Source organism: Pseudomassariella vexata, assembly GCF_002105095.1.
Source record: "Pseudomassariella vexata strain CBS 129021 chromosome Unknown BCR38scaffold_9, whole genome shotgun sequence".
NCBI classification, from domain to species: domain Eukaryota; kingdom Fungi; phylum Ascomycota; class Sordariomycetes; order Amphisphaeriales; family Pseudomassariaceae; genus Pseudomassariella; species Pseudomassariella vexata.
In genome coordinates this window covers 1,327,371-1,345,528 of record NW_024467964.1, presented here as the reverse complement: position 1 = coordinate 1,345,528, position 18,158 = coordinate 1,327,371, and the positions used below count along the sequence as shown (strand labels likewise).

General features: G+C 49.8%; 6 protein-coding genes across 6 annotated transcripts; 2 read left to right on the top strand and 4 right to left on the bottom strand.

Annotated features, from left to right (window-relative positions):
• Positions 1-496: 496 nt before the first annotated feature.
• On the top strand, positions 497-2,316 carry BCR38DRAFT_458949 (major facilitator superfamily transporter; the record flags this gene model as incomplete). The annotated part of the gene is made up of 6 exons (XM_040862229.1): positions 497-734; positions 812-1,257; positions 1,312-1,410; positions 1,466-1,553; positions 1,605-1,726; positions 1,789-2,316. 6 exons carry the CDS (start codon positions 497-499, stop codon positions 2,314-2,316), a joined length of 1,521 nt encoding a protein of 506 aa, XP_040714279.1.
• A 3,493-nt stretch (positions 2,317-5,809) lies between these two features.
• On the bottom strand, positions 5,810-6,468 carry BCR38DRAFT_410854 (translation machinery-associated protein; the record flags this gene model as incomplete). The annotated part of the gene is made up of 2 exons (XM_040858517.1): positions 5,810-6,380; positions 6,455-6,468. The coding sequence occupies 2 exons, from the start codon at positions 6,466-6,468 to the stop codon at positions 5,810-5,812; spliced, it is 585 nt and encodes a 194-aa protein (XP_040714278.1).
• A 446-nt stretch (positions 6,469-6,914) lies between these two features.
• BCR38DRAFT_346090 (uncharacterized protein) lies at positions 6,915-7,222 on the bottom strand (the record flags this gene model as incomplete). Its single annotated transcript, XM_040856232.1, has 2 exons — positions 6,915-7,052; positions 7,112-7,222. 2 exons carry the CDS (start codon positions 7,220-7,222, stop codon positions 6,915-6,917), a joined length of 249 nt encoding a protein of 82 aa, XP_040714277.1.
• Positions 7,223-7,446: 224 nt separating this feature from the next.
• Positions 7,447-7,914, bottom strand: BCR38DRAFT_475796 (uncharacterized protein; the record flags this gene model as incomplete). Its single annotated transcript, XM_040863020.1, has 1 exon — positions 7,447-7,914. A coding segment is annotated over one exon (468 nt), but the record flags the coding sequence as incomplete, so codon positions are not given.
• Positions 7,915-9,291: 1,377 nt separating this feature from the next.
• On the top strand, positions 9,292-10,213 carry BCR38DRAFT_410852 (uncharacterized protein; the record flags this gene model as incomplete). Its single annotated transcript, XM_040858516.1, has 2 exons — positions 9,292-9,595; positions 9,663-10,213. The coding sequence occupies 2 exons, from the start codon at positions 9,292-9,294 to the stop codon at positions 10,211-10,213; spliced, it is 855 nt and encodes a 284-aa protein (XP_040714275.1).
• Positions 10,214-13,478: 3,265 nt separating this feature from the next.
• BCR38DRAFT_301014 (uncharacterized protein) lies at positions 13,479-13,877 on the bottom strand (the record flags this gene model as incomplete). The annotated part of the gene is made up of 2 exons (XM_040854555.1): positions 13,479-13,622; positions 13,677-13,877. Coding segments are annotated over 2 exons (345 nt in total), but the record flags the coding sequence as incomplete, so codon positions are not given.
• Between the last annotated feature and the right edge of the window lie 4,281 nt (positions 13,878-18,158).

Here is an 18,158-nt window from a genome sequence, read left to right as displayed (position 1 = left end):
GTTCGTGGCTAGTACCAAGTGCGCTTACGACTGAAGAGATCACATAGACCAATCAGGTGGCAACTAGCCAATGACAATATCCCCCCCCTGAAGCACCTCATCGCAAAATATATCACGACAGCCAACCCCGCCATTGCGACAGCCAAAGGTCCAATTAGCATGGTTGGATTTGAGTCCTGAGACGTATCTAAAGGCCTTGCCTCCCCTGTATTTATTGTCTAGTACTGATTCAGATGCAATCCGCTGCAGGTAGTGTGGGTTCGCAACGGCGAGGTTACTGGTTTTGAGCTCAGAATCTCCGCTACATCTCCCTATCCCGGTGTCCGAATATACATGGGTCACTACAGAGATGTATTCAAGATGTAGGCGTGAGCCGACGTCGATTTCCTACTGAGCTTGCATCTGTTCGGAATTTTGGACTAACACTACCAGGTCCAAACTTCGCCGATCACTTTCAATCTGTGATCCATCCGAAGTCGTTCCACTATTGCCCTTCATGGTCGTCAAATGCAAAGATGAGCCGCCAAAGGAGGTGGTGGTCAACAGCCCGTCCCAGAATAGCCGCGGGCCTTCGGACGAGTTCGAAGCAGTCGAGCCAAAGGCACCGTGGTGGTCGTATATATGGGATTATGAGCCGGAAAGATCTCACGAGGAACGCGTCTTCATCCAGAAGCTTGACATGTTCTTGATCACCATGTTGTCGTTTGGTTACTTCATCAAGAATTTGGATCAAAGTGGGTAACCCTCATTCTTCCCTTCTCTGAGACTGCCTTATATACAAGTGGCATTTAATAACATCGAGAGTCTGTAGCAAACATAAGCAATGCTTTCGTTAGTGGAATGAAAGAAGACCTGTCTATGAATGGCAACGAGATTAATCTTATTGACACGGCTTGGACGGTTGGTTACGTCATTGGCCAGATCCCGTCACAAGTCATTTTGACCAAGGTTCGGCCCTCCATCTGGGTTCCGTCGTGCGAGCTTTTGTGGACTCTCTTAACCTTCTGTCTTGCCGCTGCAAAAACGTCGAATCATGTCATCATAATCCGATTCTTTGTCGGAGTCGCCGAGTCAATATTCTACCCGGCAGCGCATACCATTCTTGGATCTTGGTATAAACCATCGGAACTAGGGAAACGGGCCTGTATATTCCACGCTTCGTCAGCCGTGGCTAGCATGTTCTCAGGATATCTTCAGGCTGGGGTGTACACGGGGCTCAACGGGGTTGGCGGACTCCCTGGGTGGAAATGGCTGTTTGTGAGTCTCAGCGACAGTCGATTTGCAAGAATCTTAATCTAACCACGGGCACAGATTATGGACGGAATTATCAGCACCCCAATCTGTATTGCTGGCTTTTTTTTGCTGCCGGATCTCCCCGAAGACACGAAGGCCTTTTATCTCAATGAAAATGTACGTGTGCTGCTCTCTCGATAAGCCGTCCTCCTTCCTTCTAACCGATGTATAGGATCGTGTCCTGGCCAAGAGACGCATGGAAAGTATCGGCAGGGCACCACGTACAAGATTGGGACGCTCAGCATTCAAGCGTATCTTTGGTAAGACTGTACGGGTACATACTCTGTGTCAGATACTGATGTGGGTTTTAGGCCGTTGGCACGTTTACCTCCTCTCGATCCTGTACATCATTTTCATCAATACAGGACCGTCGAGCAGTATCAACCCCATGTCTATCTGGCTCAAAGCCAAGGGTTTATCTGTCCAGCAAATTGTGGGTTATCAGAGGTTGTTAATCTCAAGGCCAAGCCTTTACTGACAGGAACGCTCGATAAGAATATCATACCTACGGCCGCTTCAGCTATTCAGCTAGTCCTCACCGTGTCTTTCGCCATGGTGTCCGACGCCATCCGTCACCGTGCGCGCATCATGTCTCTCTCGACCTTCCTTGGTGGATTCGCAGCCCTTGTCCTAGCAATCTGGAATATTCCAGATGGGCTCAAGTGGTTTGCATTTCTTCTTCAGCGTGCGGCCGTTCCATATGGCCCACTTTCTATCAGTTGGGCTAACGAGATCTGTGGCGCTGATGCGGAAGAACGCGCCATTGTTATCGGAATCATGAACTCACTGGGATATGCATTCAACGCCTGGTTGCCATTGCTTACCTATCCGCAAGTGGACTCGCCCACCTTTAAAAAGGGCTTCATCTTCTCGGTCGCTGCTTTTGTAGCCCAAGCGGTTATTACAGCAGCTGTGGCCTTCATGTACAAACGGGATCAGAAAAGGGCAAAGCAAGAGACGGCAAGAGACGAGGAGGGCGTGGAAGTACGTTCATCTGATGGTGTCACAGGTGTCACAGCCTAGATGGCATCAGCCATAACATCCATGTGCACAGGTATGAATTCACGAAATATGTGTGTATGTGTTCGAACTTGGTAGCAAAAGCAACGGGAATAGCACTGTGAGCACGATTTGGGACGGCGATACGATGCAAAGCCGGGACTATTTTATAGGCACGTGATTCGTAGATATAACTGATCCCTGGTATCCAATCCTATACCAACTAAGCAAGTATTCAACATTAATCATACTATATTGGGGTTCAATTGCGTTGTATATGCTGTTATACTCTCGTGCTTCAGGTTTGAAGGGACGTAAAAAAAACAGGAAATAAACTAACCAAAGTTCAACTCTATAGGGAAATTGACTGCTTGAGATGATGTTTATGCTTGTTTACTATACTCACATATTGGGTTACACTGTACTTGCCACTATTGGCATGCCGTTAATACCCTCAGAGGTATTCCCACATAGCGGAAGGCAAAATCAATGGCGCACCCAGGTACAACAACTACATTACGTCAGTTTGATATGCTGAAATACCGAGCTAATTCATGCGATTACACCCTTGGTTGTGTGTTTTATTTTGTTATACATATTCTATCCTCACCACGAAGTATCCGCCAAATGCACCGCTGGGTTTTGCCAGGGTCTTATGGGAGTTCGCTATATTTTTGTGTTTTAGAGCAGGGATCGGGTAACGAAGTTGGACAAGCTATATCTGACCACAGCGATGTACACTGTTTGGACATCTTCAGGAGGACGCGAGAAGGCTCACCCAACCTGGCTCAAGTGAAAACAGCTTCAGTGCACATGCTTCATTATTCCAGCTCGGAGATCATCCTTTCAAAACATCATCAATTAACGAAGCCTGCGACTGCTACCAGCCCCTAGTCCTGAAGAAGCAGAACGCTTTGAGCCCTAGCATTGGCAGCGTTAAATCAAGCATATCAATTCGTCATCTGCGGTGGTATGAAACTCAACAGTTGACCTTCCCCTCTATGAGAAGCAAGTTGAGAAGCAGAATAGCTGCAAAGAGATAAACAACTTCGAAGCCGTCAAAAACAAGTGTTACATTGACGACGCCCATGACTCATCAGATACGCATGACCAGGGACGTACAAATAAAACCGTCTGTAGGCGTTTGCCAATGGTGAAGTTCATGAAGTTGTCCATTCCGTCATCAATAGTGTATCCAATCGGCTGGAGATCGCAGTTGGGAATCGAATGCAAGATAAGACCAATGAGCGTCTTGGAGAGTTTTTTATTTCGCTGAATCAGAGCATTGCAGCCTTTTACATCTGCTCCGTTTCCTTCTATCTGCGCGGCGAGAAGCTCGAGCGCAATCCTATCGGGCATTTTCTCTACCCTGGGTACTCGGATAGACTTGAGTTTGAAAATGCTGCAATGAGTTTAGACGAGGAAGCAAGCGTATGCTGCTATGAGAATAAAGGATGCTCACGGAGACTGCTTCAAAATCTTTTTAGGGGTTGCCTGTGAGAGGAGCTGCGAAACTGTTGCGATCAAGAGGCTGGTAGTGGCAAGGGAGAGCAAGTTGCTGAGGTATGCGCAAACTCGAGATTGAAGTGCGGGCATAAGCGGCCATAGCAACCCCAGAAGGTGCTGAAATCGAGGATGAGGAGTAAGTTTGCGAGGAGACCACCGGCAGGTGAAGTTTGTAACACAGCGATCTCTTGATGCTGGAGTAGGATGACGAATGAGTTGAGTTGTATTAAGCTGCTGCATAGCTGAAGAGTGAGACTCGACCTGTACTGAGTAGGGGCAGAACAGATTCTCACCTGGTACTAGTATCAATTCGTAGGCTTACCTACCCAAGAGCTATTTATCCCATGAAGCCAAGAGGAATCTTAGCGATGGGGCTGACAGCAAAAGTCAAAACAGGTCTCTCAAGGCAACTTGAAGGACTCTGCCGGCAGGGACAAAAGACAAGAAGATATTGACTCACGTGCTACAGAACGTGTTCTTGAACTGTTACTTGACCGTAAAAGTTCAAAGTTCATCCATACTGAACAACTCGGAGAACACAGGTGTGTTTGACAAGCTTGCTACGAAATCTGAGGTAGAATCTTTTCCGGGTCGAGATACATCGGGGCTGCAGCGGACTTTACTTCCTCGTGATGGATCGCTACTTGATCCGCCCTCAGTTGATGGTGCCCTTTTGGCTGATGAACGCTGAAGTGGAAGAAGGCACCGCTAAGTACTGCAAGCTGAGTTGATGAGTTGGAGGATATGCGCCACTGTTGTGGAATGTCCAATGGGCATTAGAAATGATATCAGCAGCAGGAAAACGAAGCAGTTCATCGAATACAACATCCGCGCCCGTCAGAAATACTGCGCAACATTGACATGGGTAGTCACCCGTTACGACCCAACAATAAGGTATGTGGAGAGTAGGTTCCTTGATTATGTATGACTACGGGAAGTTTGGAATTACATGCTCGAAGCTATCAATGCAACCGATTCGGCGGGTAATAAAGATATTATTATGAAGAGCAATTATGCTTAGAATGGTCGACTTTAGAATAGCACTGGGCCAACCTCAATGACACAAGGCAAAGACGCAGAAGGCCTCGTACTCCTACACCGACCAATATGTTGACATACAAGGAGAACAAATAATTAAACATCTGGTCGAGTGTGCTGTAATTCTTTGATTGTACAGAACCATATGAGCTATTGCTTGGCCGTGTATAGGCTTGCTCGAATATGTTTTCATATCATCTGAGCCTAGAGAAAAGAATAACACCGTCTAGAACTTATAGCCGTTGGAAGACATTAATAAAGTAGACAGTAGTAGATACTAGTTAGTCATAAAGAGAGCTAGCTATAATAGTACAAAAATATAACGATAAGTTTTCTTCATTGTCATGATGCACATGATAGTAGCTCTGGACTGTCCCTTGTAGTAAAGGAGTGTAGAGTGTAGTAATATTGAGCTTGACTTGAAACCTTAATTCTCGAAGTACTACACCATATGTGGCTTCGAACTCAATCCCGGAACTCGCCAGATATCTTAAGCGAATGGCTATATAATGCTTCTGGCCACGGAATAAATCATGTCTTTTGCTATGCACCTAGGCGCTGCGTACAGTCGTCGAGTTTCCAAGTTAAGAATCATGATTACAAGAGGTATTAGTTGGGCCAACAGTTATCATAAGTCGCAGCATAGAGAACTTCGCACGTCCCTGTCTATTCCTTAAAGCCCGCGCATACTGCCCTGGTGCACCCGAGTCAGAGGCAGTATCTCATAAAGCCCCCCGGTGCGAAATGCATGAGGTCGTATTTTATACCCCTCATGTATTGGGCATCTAAGTGCAATCCAAGAGCCCACTCGAATGAACTGCCGGAGCGTCCAATCATGGTCCAAGCCAGCGTTTCGTGGCCCCTCGAGGAAGACATTGGCTTTCAGTCTGTCGAGCAGGAAGGCGTTTGCTTGGATAAAGTTCCGCATGCTCCCAAACAGTCCCATGAACTCCAATCTCTTGCCATCACACATCTAATCCGTGCTCAACTTCCAAAGCCCATCACCAAGGTAATGCGCCTCTTCAATGACGGGTCCCTTCCCCTTCTCCTTGACCTCCTTCGTGCCCTCAACCAAAAGCCCAACAGCACAAGCCTCCATCTTTCCCTCCGCCCTTACAACAACGGGTTCACCCTTCTCCAGCTCGCGCGTCCACCTTTCCTCTTCATCCATCCCCTCGTCTCCTCCCGCCCCACTCGGTAGCCGCCCGCCCGCGCTCGTCAATCCCGGCGCCATGAGCGTCGCGCCCGATAGGACAAAGCGAATCGCGCCGCGGTCGATGCGTATACTGGGGAACCCGGCGGGAAAGCGGTGGACGAGCTTGAGGTGGGGGAGCAGAGTGTCAGTGTCGATTTGGAAGAACAAAGGTTGGCTGTCGAGGACGTAGAGCGTGTAGCGGTCGGGTAATTTCATGGCCTCTAGAGAGCCTTTTTTCGGTAGGATTTCATCAATGTAGCGGTTAAGAAGCGGGTAGGTTGTAAGAAGGGATTGCCGCAGTGATCGCTGGACTGAGGATTTCAGCTTGGATTTGGGGACTGTGGGCAATCTGGTGATCGATAGACGGTTAGCGTGGTTTATTAGGTGGTAAGCAGTTCAAAGGTGCTAATAGAGTGTGCTTACTCTTTCTTGAACATCTTGACGGATTTGTGCCTGGGGCGCGAGGGAAGAGATTGATTCCCGTGTAGATGGTGATGCTCAGAGTGGTGTTGAGAGCTTGGGAAAGTTTGGAGGGGCAGTCGTCAATTAGAAGAGTGCCCCGCAGTTCCGCAGTTGGGCGAGCGAGGGGCAAGTGGGATGGCGGGGCAGATTCCGTGTCTCGTAGGAGAGCCAAGTATCATGTCACTTGTTAACATGCAAGTCATGATGCAGTCCGCGACCATTTTAGAACCAACAAGACCATATGCGAGGATAGTTCAAGGAGGTTAGATAGTTTAGGATGCCATTTTTCATTGCTCATGTTGTGGTGTGGGAACTAGTAAAGAAAGTCTGAGATGCCCGCGAAAGCTGCAAACCGGGCAATATCCAAGTGTCGCCTCCCCAACCATCCTACTATCGCGGCAAGCAAATTTTTGCGTACAGTTTAACCGTGCTGAACGTGGCTGACGGTGCCATCATCCTTGAGATGGACATTCAATCTTTCGGGCTGGAAGTCCTTGGTGACCATCATTCCCGGTTCAATGACACGGCACTGTTGCGGGAGATCCTTCTTGCAGAAATTCTGAAAACGGCGGCCGTCAGTAGGCTTGGAGATTAGTTGGGACAAATGATTGGACTAACCGTCTCGTCATTGAACTCGTCTGAGAGCTTCTTGCCGACGAGCTTGTTGGACCACTCCTCGGTCTTGTCTCCAGAGCCAGTGCTGGTGATTCCTGGAACGACAAGAGGCATCTTGATAGATCTGAGTTGTGTTTTAGTGGGAAGGTAGATGTAGGGTTTATTTATTTTTGTAAGGCTGCGTTACGACAAGTCGGCGAAGATAAGGAAGTTCAATGTTGAGATACAAAAAGGATATCAACAAGGTCTTACATATTTAAATGTTGGCTGAATTTTCTGGAATCTGGAGAGGACTCACCCATATGGGCCTTGGTGGCCTACAGTCACTGATGACGTACTCCTTCCCGAGATGGGCAGGTTTCGAGCAGAAGGCAGTCAATCACGTGGACAATTGAGCGCTTATCAACGGCGGCTATCTCGCGATAAACTTTGTATCCAGCACTTGGCTCGGCATTTTCGCTCTCAGAAATGACGAGGTTTGTGTAAAACGAAATCACCCGTTGATCATTGTCCATAAACCATCCCTGGCTTTCTAAACTACAGAGTGTAGTGGGGCTGGCGCCCTGTTGTTGGTTCGTGCACTGCAGTAATGATGCGTCCCGCCAACTGCCCAACCGTGAAACCGTTGTACTATTTGCGTGACAGCAGGCATCGATCTTCCTGAAGAGACAGCCGCATCCATTCAACCATCCACGACAAGACGTGGTTGCAGCAGAATATGCGGGTAGGTGGCTCTGTTTCAACTTCGCAAAAGGGGTCAAGCTAGCATGCTTGGTCCGCATTTTCATGGTCTGCGAAACCGCCATGTGGTCTCCAACGACCCCAACAACGGCTTGATAGCTGGTGTAATGAGAGTAGCACCGACCATACTGAACAGAGATTTATCTAATGTATATTGCTGGCAACCCATATTCAATGCTAGTTGGTTGTGAAAGCTCAAATTGGCTCAATTCAGACATGAGTTGGACAAGGCATGATAAGCACTGACGTTGCTGTAGCTGGCTCGCAGAATCTAGCCCATATATAATGCAACTATCGAGATGACGAAGTTGGACACCCTGTATCCATCGTACCTATTCACCGAGCCATTTGCTGGCAGCCTCAGCCACGACTACCTATCAGACCAAGCGCATGCAGGGATTACCACAGCCCCAATATTACTTTGGAGCACTCAAGGAGTTTAGCGCAAGCATCCCAGGCCAAGCTGCCTCAGGGTCCCCGCGAGTCCTGAGTCGCGAACGCAGGAGAATTTGAGAAATTTGATGGATCGCATCTGTCAGACCCCTATTTCCGTTCATTCGCATGTCGGAAGACTCCTTTTTGTGAGATCGCAAGGGTGACGCGGCCGCAAACAGCGTTTTCACGGCGACGCCCAGTATACCCTTTGTCTGCGAAGTCTCACGAAGTATACTGTTCAACAGGAAGCCGCCAAACGAGGATACTCTGTCTGCCCCAACAGTCAGCCTGAAGATATCAATTTGGCCAATCAAGGATGCTGCCTGGGAAGGCACAGATGAGCAACCAACTAGGATGGTGCTTGATCGCACTACTTCGCAGCTCCATGCCCACACTAAAATTAGCTACCGGTAGTATGCACAAGCCGGGAACTCAGCTTTGCTCCTATCCGAGTTGGCTTTCCCTCTTTCTCCCACCTGATGCACGGCCGTCGTGCCCAACGATGCAGTGACACCGCCTGCAAAAGTCCAGCCGACCCCATATTTCTCCCGTGCCCGGAACCCTCATTCACCAATACAGTCGTATATTGTTCGTATGTGTGGATTAAGAATATAGACCCTAGCAAGACCAACGAAGCCGTGGCTGCAAAAGTTTGACGTTGTTTGTGGTGGGCGGATCTCCTAATATCCATCAGCCGTTCCCATCTGAGCTGTGGCTGGGTGTGTCCTCTTCTTGACCCTTTTCGCCTTCATTCAGATCTGTCGGTAACATCTCCTTCGGCGTCTTGGTTCATTGTTATCCTTTTCACAATTTTCAATCTTGTTCAATTGCCCGTGCCACAACATCGTGCCGCTGTCGGACCGAGTTCGCATTTCTCAACTCGGCTAAGCGAGGATTCAGCAAGCAGCTTTGGACCTGTTCGCCTCAGATTTACTTCTTAGGATCTTGCGTTAAACCCGAATCAATATCAACAAGAGAACTACTTGGAAGTGTACGACACCGCCGCAATGCGTGTCTCGCTATCAACAACACTTGTCTCGCTCCTCTTGCCCTCTATCGCAACGGCTACAGTGTCACGAGCAACATGTCTGCATCTCAAGGCTGACGACTTAGCTGATGGCGCAGCCTGTGGCAATAAGGCGGCCCTGCGAAACTGCTTCGCCAATGCTGGTGAACCAATTTCGACCAGCACTCTTGAGAAGTGCTTTGTCAGTGCTGGCTGCACAAACGACGAGTCTGTCTCTGAAGCCCGTTGGATGCTCAAGTACTGTGACAGTAACCCCGATGAGCTGAAAAGACGGGCAGGACCTGGTAGGCAGAACTCATGAAGCGAAACGGTCTACTTGGAGAGACCACTGTATACTGACGGCACGATTAGAACCGGTCCTCGCTCGAGCAACAACCGATACCACGGCGACTACCGATGTGACGACTACTGCAGCATCCACAGCAACATCCTCAGCAACATCCACCGCGACATCCACAGCAACATCCACGGGAACGACGACGGGGACAAGCACAACCGGCACGACGACAGGCACTGCCACCTCGAGCCTGCAATGCTCCACGGCATCTGAGTACGAGACGACAGCATGCGACTCCACCAGCACGAATAGCTGCTCAAGCGTCACCATGACGACGTCGGTGTGTGCCGCCGCTAACATCTGCTCTACCGACGGCACGGGCTGCATGCTCCGCGAGGACAACCTGACCACTTCGGGTGCCATCGTCACCGTCTTCCTCGCCGTTGTCCTCACCGTTGCCATCACCGCCATCCTTTTCCTCTGCTGCCGCGACCGCCGCGAGCAGAAGCGCCTCCACGCCAAGTCCGAGGCTGCCGCCATCGCTAAGGCTGGTGGCGTCCCTAGAGAAGAGCCAGTCCGCCAGTCCGCGAGCGGTGCCACCGGAGCGAACCCCTTTGCAGGCTGATCGTGGGTCGCCGGCTGCGCCGTAAAGTGTGAAGAAGTGGAAGAAAAATATATGTGAGAGAACTAGGTACTTTTGATGAAAATGGAGGCGCAAACTATAATTGCATTTTGCTTTTAGCATGAAATGGAATGGATGCGCATGAGTGCATGTCTGACTAGCCCTGTAAACGATTTCGTTGTGCAAAAGAAGAGAATCAAAAGATATCTCTGGGGAATGGTGTTCACAGGCTGAATATTGGATAATGACATGTATTTCATACTTTGGCCCTGCAATTCACCGGGAACGTATTGGCAGCTATGCTACAACATGACTTGACCTGTTCAGCCGGGGGAAAACAAGTTGGATCTTGTTCTGCCCTTGCAAAGGGAGGTGACGTCAGCAGTGTGAGGACTTCATCTATAAGCTCATAATCCCAAATTTATGAGAGTTAAGAATGCTGCGAAGGAGTTTGGCAAAGATGGAATAACCAAATGTTTTCGTAAAAAGACTAACAGCAGCAGCCTTATATACCGTAGATCACCTACAAATCCTTATTAGTCGAAAGACCTTGGCTCTCCTGGGCGGTTGGCATCACTATCCGTACCGCCTCACCAGCAGTGTACGCCGTCCGGCGTACGTCATTCGAAGCCGAGTATCGTGGTGATGTGCAGGTAACGTACAAGAGCTAGTATGTGGTTCAGCACAAACCAGTTCTTCTATACGCGAACATGTTGGAGGTCATTATGGAAGTAGTTATAGTATCGTGGCGTTAAACCACTACGATATCACTAGGAGTCAAATCGGGAAACCCGTAAAGGACTTTGCCAGACGCATGCATACGCAACAACCCTCTTCTCATATTCGTACTAGAACGTTAACACTGTACTCGAACCTTGCTCCCAGGTTTCGAGGTAGCGTCCAATAACGCGGAAGCACCGTTGTTTCCATCCAGTGACGCACCGTTGCGTCTCATTTGAGTCCACGCCAATGCCAAAAGCAGGGACGATGGTGTAAATGCAATGTAAAGGGAATAAGTACTCGAATACAACGGGCCACAGAGACCGCAGCTGCTTCACCCAGTGTAGTTCTGTGTCCCGTGCATTGAGTGGTGAAGAGGTAGGAAGTTGGTAGAATGACTCTCTTATCATGTTTGTCGGCGGTCAGGGCTTGTGAACCTTCTGGCAGCTCCTGCGATGGACCATCCCTTGGTAGGCCCAAAAAGATTGACGGAAATATCAGCGTCGAGCAAGAATTCGGCTTGCTGTCCTGCTGCAGATACATTCGGCCCGCGGACTTGCCACTAGGATCGGGTGCCGATGGATCCTGGAATAGGCATGCCTACAACGGGACTGCCAATCTCGCCTGGCGCCCCGACCCGTGATATCAGCGGCTGAGATTCACCTACGGCATCGTAGCGGATTGCCACTTTGCCTCTGGTCTCGTCACGCTTAACTTCGAAGCTTCCGCCGCCATTGTGCGGATTGCCTTCAGTCTCGCACATGTCTAGCAGCTCCTGATCGGAAACAGGTTCAGATGAGTTGATTGAGTCCACGTGACCCTGGACGGCTGAAAGGTCGATGTATCCGTTCTCGTCTGCCGCATGATTTTCCAACTCTTTGCATGCACGGCAAAGCATCAAGCGCACAGCTACAGAGCGCGGCTGCTGATGTCGAATGCCAGGTGGGGGACCTCCAAAGGTAGGATTGATCGGCCATCCGTTCCCAAAGCCAGGCGGCGCGAAGACGTTCGGTTGTGGTCCCCAACCATTACCAAGAGGTGAGCCGAAGACAGGATCCATGAAGGGTGGAGCCGCAAATGCAGGCCGAGAACCAGGCACGGCAGTACCTCGTCGTGGAATGTTGATAGCACCAAGAGGTTCATCAGAATCGTCAAGCAGGGCGCTGCTACCTAGGTGGTTGCTGATATCATCCACGTCAGGCTTGGATCGGTTGTCGCTCTGGCGGCGACCATGTACGACGCTCGCTGGTCTGCCTATGGGAGTAGGGCGAGCAATTGGTTGAGCCGAAGCTACAGAACTCTTCGGGTCCAAAGGGCTGTCAAAGCTTGCCGAGGCCTGTCGTGAGTGGGGTGAGAGCTGACCGGGAGCAATGTCACTTGGCAATGAGAACCCTTGATTCATGCCAGGCATTGATTCGCTCAGACCTTGGAAACCGGGCGGCGGGTGCTGCATCGGAAAGCCTCGTCCTACAGGTCCGAGTCCTGGAGGCGGCAGGGGCATACCGCCAGAAGGTCGAAAATTACCACCCATAGGAAACATCGGATTGTGCATCTGATTGAATGCAGGTACCATTGGTATTCCAGGGGGATACGGCATCCCCATAGGAGGCATATCCATCGGGAAAGGTCCTTGGCCCAGGCCAGGAGAACTTCTCATTCCGGAGTTCAGTGGTGACGAAGGTATTGTCGGAGTTCGTATATGGGTTGGCCCGGCAGAGGAGACCTTGCCCGGGGGTCCAATGGGGCCAGGACTTGTGCGGAGTGGCGTCAGGGGATGCGGCGAAGCGTTCTGGCTGGCAGATCCCGGGTGAGATGCCTGGGACACAGATCGAGTGACTTCCTGAGATACTGAGCGTGGCTTCATCGGGGTCGGTGCCTTCGGCAGAGCAGGAGTCGCAACGGCGATTTGAGGCGATGCATGGTTCGTCGGAGGTTGATGGGGCAAGGCAGGTATCGCGGTTACAAGGTGCGGCTGCTTCTTGGGCGCCGTGGGAATCGGTGCAGCTAGGGCGGCTGCCTTTTGAGCTGCCTTTTCCTCTTGTTTCTGTTTCTCCTTGGCATCGCGTTCAGCTTTGGCTTGAGCGGCTCGCTGTTCCTTATCCCGCTTGTCTTTCTCATGCTTCTCCCGCCTCTCGCGCGTCTCCTTCTCCTTGAGCTCACGTGCCTCCTTTTCCTTGGCTGCACGTTCCTCCTTGAGCTTCTTCTCACGTTCTTTGGATTCGCGAGCTTTACGCTCCTGCTCCGCCTGCTTCTCCTTTTGCTCGTGAAGTCTTCGCTGCCGCCCGGCCTCTTTCCTCAGACGTTCGTCCTCCTCAGCCTTCTTTTGCATCTCCTTCTTTCGGCGCTTCTCCTCAGCCCTGGCCTTGGCCTCATCCGCACGTCTTTGCTCATCAGCTAGGCGTTGGGCCTCCTCTGCAGCCTTCTCAGCATCCTTGCGAGCCTTCTCCTCGGCTTGGGCCTGTTTTTTCTGGGCCGCCTTGTCTTTGCGCTTTTGTGCCTCCTTTGCTTTCTTAGCTCTGCGTTGAGCCTCCAGTCGATCCTCGTCTGCGAGTTCCTCCAGAAGCTTCTCTTGTCGTTCCTTAGCGACTTTCTCTTTATACGCAGTCAGCACCCTTTGCTCAAACATACGGGCGGCAAAAATTTGGAACATTCGACGACCCTCTTCCATCCGCTGCTCTTCAGTCATGGTGTCCTGCGGCACATCTTAGCAAGTTTCAAGAGCACGGCTGCGGTAGTTAGCATTTACCTCTTCCTCGTCGTACTCCTCTTCCTGAGAGTCGTACTCCTCATCATCCTCTTCCTCTTCGTCGTACTCTTCGTCGTCAGGTTGAGAATGATTGTGGGAAGTAGACAAGGAACCACCATTAGTAGAGTGGCCGTAAGACCCTGCATAGTGATCCTTGGCATCCTCTTCTCTAGCCATCCTTCGTTCAGCAAGCTGTTCCATCATCTCGATAAACTTCTTGCCGTCGTTTTTTAGGAGGTCGTCGGCTACGGTGAGAATGCCACCTAGATATGTTACTCTTAATGTCTTGATGTAGGCGTAAGAACAAAGTTGAGACTTCATACCCTGAACCGTGAGACTATTGCCGAAGTTGAAAAAGTCGTTGGCATAGTCACGGGGGATTTCCTCGGGTTCGTCCTCATCTTCGTCTTCATCCAGGTCGTCCTCGTCACTGTATTCGTCCACCTCCTCGTCGTCGTCATCGTTGTCTACATGTTCGACTATGCGGCCGCGCGATGGTTGGTGGTTCGAGTACTTGGAGGGGAGCGCGCGAGGAGGATGTAGTCCAGGCATTTGGCCAAGGCGCCTGGGGTTTCCGAGCATTGGAGGGCCGTCCGGATGGTTGTGAGGCTGGTTGGCGAAAGACTCGAGCTCCTCGTAGTAAGCATCGTACAGGCCTTCCAGCTCTTCCTCGATAGCTGTTCGCTTGCGCCCGCATACGGTACAGCTGCAGGTGTGTTTTTGTTGTTCCTTCATTTTCTTGAGCACAGCATCCTTTTCCACCTTGACTAACGACTTGCGCTCATCCTCGCCCAGACCTAACCAAAACTGCTTGATTCGCTCGCGTTCTTCCTGGGAGGAGGTATTCCATATCTTCTCTCTAGAAATTCCGGAGGCGTGCTGCTCAAGCTCACTGGCGAGGGTGCTGACGGCCGTAGGTTTCTGCTTCTTCTTTTTCTTAGCCTTTCTGGACTTGAGATCAGATCCATTGGTGCGCACAGGTCCAAGATGTTGGTGGTAAGCATGGTCGTCCTCGTCACTCTCAGTTTCTTCGTCATAGTCCTCCGGGTTTAGGCCGTCATTGGAGGGTCGCCGATCGTTTGGTGAATCATGCAGGGGTGCATGAGAGCTCTTCCGCGGAGCAGATGTGGGTTGGGCGTGAGGGAGAGGCGCACTGCTCGTTGAGGCAGGACTAGGCAGGCCGTTGGCAGCGTTTGCGCCTTCTGCTTCTGCTTCTGCTTCCGCAGCTGCTTTCGCTGCGGCCTTTGCGCGACGCTTCTGCTTCTTCCGGTTGACCATTGGCACTAGGGGGCCATTGGCAGACGGAGCTGGAGTATTTGTGGATGAAGTCGTCGTGGGCGAGGGCTGAGCTGGCGGGGTAGAAGCCGAGGACTTGGGTACGGTGATCGTTTTAGTCCCATCTTTGTTTGTGTACTTGGCGGTAGGTGCCTTCAGTGCAGGCGATGCCGGCGTCTGCAATGCCGGCTGGCGGTTGTTGGCGGGCATTCCGGGCGAAGATTACGATGCAAAGCCGGTCGGAGTCATGTGCGAAAGTTGCTTGCCCTCTGAAAGGATGCAGTTTAGCACTGAAAGAGAGTCGATGAGCTAGATCACAGATCACAGATCATAGGTTGAATATGCAGCTGCTTCGCGACGGGGAGGCCTTGTTTGGTGGAAGAAAGCAGTTGCCGTCGGCAAGGTTCGATGTTGTCGCGCTTGCCCCTCAGCTCAAGCGCTGCAGCTGTACAGTGTAGTGGGTGCAGTGTAGTGGGAATTGGCTTCGGTTGTTGGCTGGTTCACCGGTCCCGAACCAGAACCTTAGAAACGGTCGCGTTGCAGGAATGAATCTCGACTGGGGCCTGGAAGGGGGCGACGAAGGGGTCTGCTGTGGAAAGCCCAGCAAAATGATGCTCTGACTGTATCGTGGTGTCGTACGCTGGTTGGCTTCCGTTTGTCGCGGGAGCCCTTTGGGAGATTGGCGTTTGGCGGATGTGGTTCCTTGGTAAAGTGGTAGAATAGCCCAGGCACCCTGTAATATGGCGTAATGCAATACTGTATGCCCCAAAGCCTCACTGTTACAGCGCTGAATTGTGTCAGGCTGGTTGCTTGGTTCCTTCGCTGTGGCAGGCGCCAGGCCTGCACTTGCAGGACCGGTGGCCCAGCCAATATGGCCCGTGCATATTCACGTGACTTTCTTAAGGTCGGAGGCGGCAAGAGCCGAGTTGCACCTGGTGCGTGCGGTAACCTAACTTCGAATGAAATCCCTGCAGTCTTTGTTATATCAGACAGTGTGACTAGAGGGAAGCTTGCGGAGTCTGTCAATATTGACGCCTGCGGATCTTGCAGCTCGCGGGGTGACATCTACGTGATGATCAACAGACTGTTATTGATCAGTTGACTGATTTTAATGACTTGCAATATCTAAAACATGTCTATGCTCAAGCTTCGACTACAGATTATGGGTGACTCGTAAGCCAGCCGTCGCCGCCTCCTAATCATTCAAAAGACCACAGCATGGTTAGATGACTATTATACTGAGTACTACATTACAGTACGACAGCCCCAAAAAGCCTTGTTGAAAAGGTACTTAAGGAGGGACTATTTCCAGCTTACTAACGACCCACAACCATGGAGGTACCCACTCCAATCTCCATTCTCTCGGCCTCACCAAAGATGGGGTGCGACGGCATCGCGGAGTTATGAAACAAACTAACAAATCCTTCTAATTTCTAACGACGCAACGGTTAATAGTACGAGCTCGGGAGTAAGCCGCTTCTATTAATATAGAAAAATACTTACCTTAGTACTACATAGCTAAAACGTAAGGCACTAGCGTATAATACATACTATATATAATGTGATTTGTAAGCGAGTCGCGTACTTTTCGATATACTATATTTTTAAAGTCTAATTACGCGACTTAATATATTTATCGAAATACTTAACCTAGTATAAAATTTTTCGTTATCCGTCTATTCCTTAATGGAACGAAACCTCTAATAGTCTAGCTGCGTAAACCACTAAAGAGTCTGTAAGGGTTTGTGCAGTAAGTAAGTCCTGCTGCGGAGTCCTCAAGCAATAATATCGGGGTATAGTGCTTTGGGGTAACTGAAGTATTCAAGTAGGGTAACTGGGAATAGAGTCGTCAAGGCAGTTTGCCTCACCAATGGGTTAGATTGATGCTTAGATTGATCACTGAAGTAGGGACTGTCTATCTATGAAATGCCTGGGAGTCCTGTCCCTTATATATGCATTCCCTCCTTCACTGATAACTGGGGCCATTAGATCCTTCATGGATACTATTGGTCCTAACTGGATATGTTGGATCATTTCATATCCAAATGATCCACCCTTGTAAGTCACGTGACTTGTGATCCTTGCACCAGCTGACTCCTCCTGCAGCTAGCCACTCCTGTGTGACTTTCCCCTCCTTCTTTGTCCTGTATCCACTGGGCCTGCCATCGGGCCTGTTGCGTTGGTTAGAATCGTAGATTCGTAACAATTCAGTTATATTACGTACTAACGCGAACTGCGCCGAAATAACTCTTAAATCTTTATTCTTAGCCCTTTAATATTTATATGTACGAGTAAGATAAGTTTTTAGCTGCGGGTTTAGTCTATAAATCACCTCGGTTAGTACTTACTAATGTCACGACCTGGGTTGCATCGCATTGGTAGAGACCTCGATTAGGTGCTATCGACGAAGATTCTACTCTAAGGAGCGAAGGAAAGAAGATCACAACTTAGGTTTGAGGGAGCGCGACTAAGTCGTCCACGCTTGGCGGGACTCCTACAAGGGTTATGATTGGCTTCCCATCTGACACTGCCATGGCAGGTGTTCCAGCTGTAAGTCACCTGGCTGTAGTGAGTCTGCGAGGGTTGACCTTCACAACTAATAGGCTTACTACCGTGAGACTTAAGTAGAAGATTAGCTATATCTTTAATACTATCGAGTCTAACAGGTATCTCTCGCGAATCTAGATCGAGTTCTTACTTAGTAATAACTATCTCTTTAATATTGACTATTTTCTGTCTTCCGTGCATATAGCTAGGTTAAGAAACGTAGTATTAGGGTAGTCGCGCTAATAGGACCGAATTGCGTATACGCCGCTATAGTAACTACGGAAATACCGGTTATAATACGCGAACCTATAATAAAGATATATAATCAACTAATTTATTAGATGTAGATTAATTTAAATTGATTTATAGCGTTATAGTTGCGTAATTAGACTTTAAAGATATCGTATATTGAGAAGTACGTACTCGCTTAGGTACGCGACTCGCTTGTAAACCCCGTTGTTATGAAACCTGTTTATCAGAATTATAGAAACCCTTAACGTGAATGTACACCTAGCTGGCCACCCTTACATAACCTCGCATAGAAATTTTACGATAGTAAAACCACAACGCCGTAAATCAATTGAAACTACTCTGAATCTTCCTCTCCAGAAGATGGCAATGCGATCTTACAAGTTCGCGCATTATGCCCAGTCCCGTTGC